This window comes from Tenrec ecaudatus, chromosome 5 (assembly GCF_050624435.1).
Source record: "Tenrec ecaudatus isolate mTenEca1 chromosome 5, mTenEca1.hap1, whole genome shotgun sequence".
Classification (NCBI taxonomy): Eukaryota; Metazoa; Chordata; class Mammalia; order Afrosoricida; family Tenrecidae; genus Tenrec; species Tenrec ecaudatus.
This window is the reverse complement of record NC_134534.1, coordinates 71,828,635-71,837,500: the sequence shown is the minus strand read 5'-3', so window position 1 is coordinate 71,837,500 and position 8,866 is coordinate 71,828,635. Positions and strand designations below refer to the sequence as shown.

The following is an 8,866-nucleotide window of genomic DNA, read 5'->3' as shown; positions in this document are numbered from 1 at the left end:
TAAAATGTTAAAAAAAATTATCGAGATTCATGAGCGAGGGGCAGCGGGGAGGGAGGGGGGAAAACGAGGAGCTGATGCCAGGGGATTAAGTGGAGAGCAAATGTTTTGAGAATGATGAGGGCAATAAATGTACAAATGTGCTTTACACAACCGATGTGTGGTATGGATTGGGATAAGAGTTGTATGAGCCCCTAATGAAATGATTTTAAAACAAAAGTATGGGGGTTCCCTTAGGGGTGATGAAAATATTTTGAAACTAGACAAAGGGTTTTAATTGTACAACACTGTGATGGCACTGAATGTCACTGTATCATTCACTTTGAAATGTTAATTTTATGCTATCTGAATTTCACATTAATTAAAAAAATCCTGGAGTAGGATTTGGGGATATGTAGAAAAGCTAGGAAAAGGGAAGAGGTAAAATATTATTGTCCTGCCCCTATTATTGTCCTTCCCCTCACAGAAGAGTCATATGGAAGGGATGAGCCGGCCAGGGTGCAGGACAGCACTAACGAAACAAAAAACACTCCTCTAGTTCTTTAATGTTTGCTCCCCCACTATCATGACCCCAGTTCTACCTTACAATCCAGCTAGACCAAAGTATATACACTGGTACAGATAGAGATCTCGACACAGAATCCAGGATCAATAAACCGCTCAGGAACAGTAAAAGGAGTAGTGATATCATGGGGTGGGGGGGGAGGCTGAGTCCAATGATCGACGTATAACACCCCACTCACCTCACCCAGTGCAATGAACAGAAAAACATGGGTGAAAGGAGACAGTGGATGGTATAAGATATGAAAATAATAACTTATAATTTATTAAGGGTTCATGGGGGGAGGAAAAACATGAAGAGCTGATAGTAAGGGCTCAAGTAGAAAGAAAATGTTTTGAAAAGGATTGCAACACATGTACAAATGTGCTTGACACAATGGATGTATGGATTATTATAAGAGCTGTAAGAGCCCCAATTAAAAAATGTATATATAGTTGTCAATCAAGGTACTTGGAAAATGACCCAAGTGAGGGGTAGGTGAGAAGCACTGAAAGGTACAAAGCATTGGTATCTTTAAGCCACACGTGCCTGAATGGTACCTCCTCACAAATGGCTTGCCTTACAGATTCTACAAATCTAAGTTACTTATCTCTCTGTACTTGTTCCTATAAAATGACATAGAACTTACTAAACATTCTTAGAACATGACCCCTCATGTTTTGTTTGTTTTTAAAGAAATAAGACCAGTTAAGATGAGGGAGCTTCAAAAAGTTCCATTTTTCCATAAACTCCCTCATTCATATTTGTATCTCATATGACATAGAACTTCTTGCTTTTTCCCAGCAACACAGGTTTCCCAAGTCGTAGTCCTCAAAAAAGGCATAAACCTCTTTTTTGTATTAGTTATATTCTTGAGTCACCCCCTTCACCTCATACTGCAATCATATTTTAGCTCTAGTTTAATAACCACTACCTACATAATCTACACAGTATCTTTATGGGTGCCAGGCTCAGTGGTGGGGCCTGGTTAGATCTAGGATGGTACAGTGACAATTTAAAGTCTGTCAGAAGTAGTGGATTAAAAAAAAAGTAGTAGTGATTTCAGGCTCCACAAACTTCCAAATGATCTTAACTTTCTCCTAAACCACCACTACCTACATCCAGCAAGATGGTAGTATGCTGCTTGTAGGTACCAGGTGGCAGAAACAAAGACTGATGAGAGTGCAGGGCTCATTCTTAAGTAGCACAATCAATTTCTTTGACTTCTGAATTTTTGTTGAGACTGAATTCTAAATGGCAAGTATATATCACAGGCACACTAACACTGGCATTTCGTGTAGATTTTTCCCACATAATCAGATCATCAGGCTGTATATTAAGGACTTCTCATCAAGACATGGCTCTATTCATATTCATACAGTTACTTAATTTTAATTCAAGTGAAAATACTCTTAAAATTTATATATTCTCCAGGGAACAATATCAGGATTCAATTGACTAGGATACTTACTTTGCTTACTCGATTTTGTAGGTATAGTGAGTTCTTTTGTTTCTTTCATGGATATTTTTTTCCCGGCGATTTCATTATAGATAGCTGACAGATACTCTTCAGGAAGGTCTTTGCTATCATTGATTCCTCTATTCATCTTAATGTACTGCTCCTTTGTCATTTTATTTTTAACCTAGATATAAAAAAACATTATAATTCCTAAAGTTAACATGACATTTTCACTTGTATTTTAAGAATTCAAATAATTACCATAAGAGAGATAATAGAAATACTTTGGAAAGGAAAGTAGAAAATACCAACAAAACATACATAAAATGAAAAAAGGGAAGTCACAGGATACGAAGACAATATAGAAAAGACCCCTACTGGCATACACTCTGAATGGACATACAGTTACAAATGAAACTAAAAAAAAAAAAAAAAAGAAATTATTTGGCTATGGTCAAAGAGCTACAACCAGAGTCTCTGAAATAGATTCAAATCATAGTTCAGAAGAACATATAAGTATTGTTAGTGATTTAAAAGTGTAATTTTATGTAATAGTAAAGAATAACAATTAATAAAATTTATTTTAAACAATATCATTTCTCTCAACAGCTCAGGCTGTGTACAAGCACATGGTTCTGTGCAGTAGTCTGACAGGAAAGAGTATGACAACAACCAGTTAGAACTGTGAGGCCACATGGACCAGCACATGTTCTATGGAGACTCATGAAGACAAGGTACTATTCTCAGGGGAGTAAGTGGTATGTGATCGGAATCTTTTAACAGACAACACTGGGTGCTTACTAAAAAAATATATGAAACAAGTGTTTAACAAATAAAAAAAATAAAACGTGTACATATGTAGAAGATAGGGCACAGATGTAATATAGTATCATTTATATAACCCCAAAAGATCAGTGAGTAACAAATAATAAATAATTTGGGATTGACCAGGGGTCAGCAGCCAATCCTGTCCCTCAGAGCCATAAATATATTTTTACAAACAACTGAAATCACCATTATCTGAATAGTATCCTTTAAATTTTTTCTAATTTAGTTCAGAAGCACAAGCACATACGGAAAGAGTCATATATGGTTTGCAAGCCAGTTTGCCAGCCCCTGGGTAAGAGAGAATAATAAGAGACTAAAATTCTGTTATGAAGATATTTAAGACTGCTTTCCCAAAGCATGAAAACACAAACACACACACACACACACACACGACAATGAACACCCCAAAGATGAGCTCCTTGAACCACACTGATAACAACATGCCAAAGGCAAATCTATAATTTTTTAAAAACCCAAACGTTGTAAAGTCTATATAAAAGCTAATAAAGATGGGGAGCTAATAACAAGAGTAAAAGAGAGAAGGAAATGTTCTAAAACTGATTGAAGAAATGACTGTACAACTCTTCTTACATGACTGAACTACTGAACTGTATGTGTGCACTAGGATCTAATAAAACTATCTAAAAAGGAAAAAAGATAAGCAAGTCAATGCTTGGTCTATGCGCAGTTACTGAAACATGGTACGTAAAGGTATAATTTCAGTTCCAAATCCCTTGTTACATGTTTGACAAATATTTCCCTTCTAACCTTCTCTTAAACCACAGGTTCTCAACCCGTGGGTCATGACTCCTTTGGGGGGGTTGAAGGACCCTTTCACGGGGGTCGCCCGATTCATAGCAGTTGCAAAATTACAGGTCACACAGGTAATAAAAGGACGAAATAAATTTTAATTGATACATGTAATAATAAAGGAAGTACACTTCATTTCACAGCCCAATAATAATATTGGTGTATACTTACTCCTAGGATGCACCAAAACATTCTTATAAGCAGATTGATGCTGTAGTTATATTTAAAGTCTTTACCCTTTTTAGAGGTAGCAGACTGAAATGAGAAATCATTTCTTAGATTAAATGGTAACTGGGATTTGCTTCTAAATAATCAAGGGGAGAAAATATATATGGAGAAAAGACTGGACGTAAGTTTTTCACAGTGGAAGCTGGGCAACAGGAACATTACACTAATTTCTCTATTTTTGAAGTTAAAAGCCTTAAAAAAATCAAACCAAACAAGAGACAGGTCTGTAAGTTGAATAATAAGACTAGGGTAGTACACAGACCTTAGAAGAATCAATCGTTTGAAATAAAAAAAACTGTATTTGTCCAAGGACAAAGTTGACAAGGGTTAAGAAAGTAGGAGGAATGAAAAACAGGAACACAAGTAGAAAGTGGGTATAAATGGTAATATATTGTAGGAACTACAGTCAATGACATGAAACAAAATGTGTATGGATTGTTGAATGAATACTGATTAGCTCTGGAAACCTTTACCCAATTTATAATAATACGTTAAGAAGAAGAAGAAAGATGTCTATGTAGTGTTTTCCCATGTTAGGGCAGCTATAGGCATAGGCAGCTATAGGCAGCTATAGGCAGAAGATCTATTAGCACCTTCTTAAAGCTTGTCTAATACTTTATGTAACTGCTGACCATGCGAGTGGCAAATACAGATTTGTTTTACACATAACCTCAAAGTCTCATTAGAATTACTACAAGAAATTGCACTTTTAGAATATATACCACCCCAAAATAAATGCCCAATTTAGTGAATGCCTCAAACTCTGTAAAATTTCAACTACTACTTTCTTATTGGGTTGAAAAGAATTTACTTTATACAACTGTTCAGCTTTCTTGGAAGAAAACATACCTGTGGACTGTGAAGATCTGTGGTCAACATGATAATTGAGTAAGCCAAAACATAAGCAGTATCTGCACTAGCAAAAAGGGTTTGTCTGCAAAAGTAAATGTATCACATTACAAACTTTTATAGTTACAGTTTTATTTAAGTAAAGTCATCTTACTCCTGTACGTTTCATTTTCTCTTAGAGGATATGTTCTATCTCCTAACATTTTACCATATTAGTTCTAGATCAAAGACAATCTAAAGTCTTATGAGGGCAGGGGCTCATGTCCTGCTATCTCGGAACCCTCATATGCCCCAAGCACCCGGTCTTAGATATAAGTGACAGTGAACAGCGGGATTGGAATCTTACCCTTGGTTGCATTCTAGGTATCTTGCAGCAAATTTTTCCATTAATCGATCGATTTTCTGAGCTTCCCCTGGGAGACGGAATCCCTCCAGAAACATGCGAAGGGCTGAAACAAAGTCCTTCCCGGAGAAGTCATGTTGGTCCACATATGCATACATGACTTCTTTGTTAAACTTGTCATTATCTCCCAGAAACTCACCCACCTGAGTCTGATATAAAAAGAACATATAGAGATGTTTATCTTATAAGCATGTTCTACTTATCACACAAGCATTCACAGAGCAAACAAATCTGTAACAACCACAGTTGTTGACTGAGGGGTCATGATCTAAACACTGAATGTAAGATTGAAATGCATTATCAGCCAGTTCCCATGCTCACCAAGGTCAACAGTCTCCCTTCTCTTGGCTCATCTTGGAGGTCTTTCTGACCTTCTTTAGTACATTTGATCCAACTATCGACTATTGTTTTCTGTGGGGATAATATTTCCATAAACTTGTTGCCAAGTTCTAATAATTTGGAATGATGTCATTTAAATTTTGTCAAAATTTTGGTCTTAGTCCTGACCTTCAAAATGTTTTTTATTTTTTTGCTTGGCACAATTTTGAAAGCTAAGACAAGTGTATTAATGATAACACATAGCTATTTACTGATCACAAAGAGATAAACATGTTTTGTTTAGAATAAATCCATGCATGTATGAACTAGAAGCCTAGAAGCAATACTTTTTGATTTACCCTTCTATGTTGAGATTATCTTACAGGAGTGACAATATGCATCATTAACTTGCACTGCAATTTTATAAAGAGATTAAAATGAAGTAAAACAGTAGTCTTACGGAGTCTAATCTTTCCTCTTGATGTAAGAACTGGGCAATATCTTCAGGGGTAATACCAAGCATTCCTTGTTCTTGGAGATACTGTATTCCTCTCTTTGGTTTCTTATTAAATCTAGATGATGTTAAAGTTAAAGAAACATTAAAAATAGAAAATAATTTGTATTACCTAGAAAACCTTAAACTAAGGTAAATTAATGACTGAATAAAACCAAATCAGGGGCTTATTCTTTTCTTAGAAAAAGCCTTGACTGGAAGGCTATTCTTATCAACACTATGGATCCTTCAAAGACTATTTTTGTAACAATAAGACAAAATTTTTATCACATTACCATTAGTGGTAAACTAGACTATTACAAGTATATTCACATACAATGCCAAATAATATATGGATTTAAACCAAGTGGTGAATATTAACAATCTCATACTTTTAGTATGTATTCTCCTTAATACTAAAGTATTCTGAATTCATTTAACAAACATTTGATTAAGTCCAGTTTCCTGCTTTTAAAGTACAGATTTTGAATACTGGAAATAGCTTTTAAAAGATTTTGAATTAGGAAATATGACATCATTATTTCCCAAATTTAAAAACCTCTAGGTATAACCAATTATTTTAGAATATAGACCAACTCAATTACACTGACACAGAACACAGTTCGTTTATCTCAGTGTCCTCTCTTCCCCACCCGTCTGCTCCCATCTAACTTTAAGTTGCTGCTGTTGTGTTCTGTGGCACAGTGTCAATGTCAACTCTGAATGACACTGTATGACAGAGTACAACCACCAGGTAGGGATTCTTAGACTGACATCTTCGTAGGAGTAGATTGGCAAGTGTTTGTCCCTCAGAGCCACTGGATGGGGTCAAGCCACCAACATCCTTTTCACCTGAGCACGTAACCACTGCTCCAGTAGGGTAGGGTTTCATTCTATTCACACAATGCTTGCTTTTTCCCTGCTCGATTAATTAGAGAACTCTTCCTTATGCTTAATGACCTAATTCAAACGTCACTCCCTTGCTTCCAAACAACTTACCATCTACTTTTATCTATTTATTAATACATTACAGACCCTTATCACCTGTTACCTGGGTGATAGTTTGCAATTTCATTTTCCAGGCCTTCCTTTGCACACTGCTGGCAGTCACCTTTCAAACGTTTTTTTGATGACACCACTTCTCCAGCAGCATGTCAGGTCCACGAGGAACCAGAAAAAATTCCTCTACATGAAGAATAATTTGGAACCAATTCAACAATCTTGTCTGACCTCCTACTTCTCATCTTTCCTCCAAATCACTGCCAAACTGTTCAATGGTTACCGGTTTGCCTTGCCTGTGGGCTGGTACACATGCCATTTTCTTAGCCTAGAATGCTTTTCTCTGTCTTCTTTGAATGATTCCATCCTCAAGTTCTAATTCTGCCACTGCCACATGTACTAATACAAGCCAAAGATTTCCTGCACAAAGTAAACACACTCCCTACTCTGTAGGAGCTGTCATTCTAGTGAAAGAAATGCAACTGAAAATTACAATACAACAAGCTGATATCTACTTAAAGTCAGAAGCTACCACAGCAGAGGACGTGATTAATTAACTGAGACCATCATGATTAATTTCCTGGGAGAGATGATTCTTGAACTGAGCTTTAAAGAATGCTTATATGTATATTTTAAAGCAGGACCCAAAAAAATCCCAGGCAGAAAAGCTCATATGAACAACCAAAAGTATAAAGCATGATATTGTAATAAATAACCACATTGCAACAGTGAAATGAGATAGTGAAGTAGTAGGTGGTGCAGTAGAATAGAGCAGATTCAAATCATGAAGAGTATTAGAGGCTTTTATAAAATACTTTGGGTTTTATTTCTAAGATCAAGAGGGGATAAATATAAATAGTTTTTCATCCAAAAAGACTGCTCTAGTTAACTGTGAAAAAAGTCTTGAACAAAATTAAGAGAAAGAATACCCAAGGTAGGCAGTCACTGAGAAGATTGTCTTAGTCAAGGCATGTTGCAGGGATGGTTTGACTTGATAAAATAGCTGTGGAATGGGCATTTCAGAGGAGACTGTCACCAAGATGCTTAAGAAGTATATTCAACTGGATTTAGTAACACAGTATAAGCTAACAGAGAGGGAAAATCTAAATTAACTCCCAGGATTCTAGGACAACAAAGGCTGAGACGATGTGGTTAGAGGTTGGAAAGTTAAGCGGTGTCACTGAAAGAACAGATGCTGAAAAGTATCTGGAAATACAGACTAAGCAAGCACTGGGTCCATGAAGTTGAAAGCAAATTCAAATGTTGAGGGGGGAGGGCTGAAGTCTAGGGGCATCTCCACCTTGAAGTCCTGTGACTTCCTCTTTCACCTCTCATGTATTCCACATCAGTTAGCAATACCTTGGCGAAACTTTATGAACCTTACACATTACTATTTTTAAAAGATAGTCTGCGCATATGTAGACTATAACCTTGCATACAGAGACAGTGCCTTCAAAGTGGTTGGTCCATAGTACCACTAATAAACTATGTGTCCGACAAGGGACAGAGCAGAATTCCAATCTAAATAAATCTGTGAGTCCTTCAGAAGTGAAGGCTGCTTCCTTCATCTAGTTTTCCCAGGAATAATGTCTTGAACAGATAGAACTTTGATACTAAATATTAAGTGAACAAATAAAATGAGTAAGGCAATTTTATATAATTTTACAATTTCATAAATAAGAAAATGTACAAAATTTTATCAGAATTGCTTTACAAATTGACAAATGGACCTGAAAACTGACCAAAAGTCAGTGCCAGAGAGGAATGCTTTACAGCATATGTAGCAATCAAAGCAAGCTTGTAAAGAGATTTGCTATAGCCAGATTCCCACAGAAAAGCCAAACATGTACATTTTTCTTACTGGCATTCCTTTGAAAGATGAGATAGTTAATAAGGAGGAGAAAAGCAATGTGCTGGCATCCAGATAGAATCTAATCTAAA

The 8,866-nt window shown here is 36.2% G+C and overlaps 1 protein-coding gene across 1 annotated transcript in view; it reads right to left on the bottom strand.

Moving 5' to 3' along the window:
* ARFGEF1 (ARF guanine nucleotide exchange factor 1) overlaps positions 1-8,866 on the bottom strand; it is a 120,026-nt gene that overhangs the window by 47,923 nt on the left and 63,237 nt on the right. Inside the window, exons 15-18 of the mRNA XM_075549601.1 lie at positions 5,894-6,005; positions 5,059-5,264; positions 4,713-4,797; positions 2,010-2,181 (exon numbers count right to left, since the gene is read on the bottom strand). Of these exons, the coding sequence (XP_075405716.1) occupies positions 2,010-2,181; positions 4,713-4,797; positions 5,059-5,264; positions 5,894-6,005 (575 nt within the window). The remainder of the gene's footprint in view (positions 1-2,009; positions 2,182-4,712; positions 4,798-5,058; positions 5,265-5,893; positions 6,006-8,866) is intronic.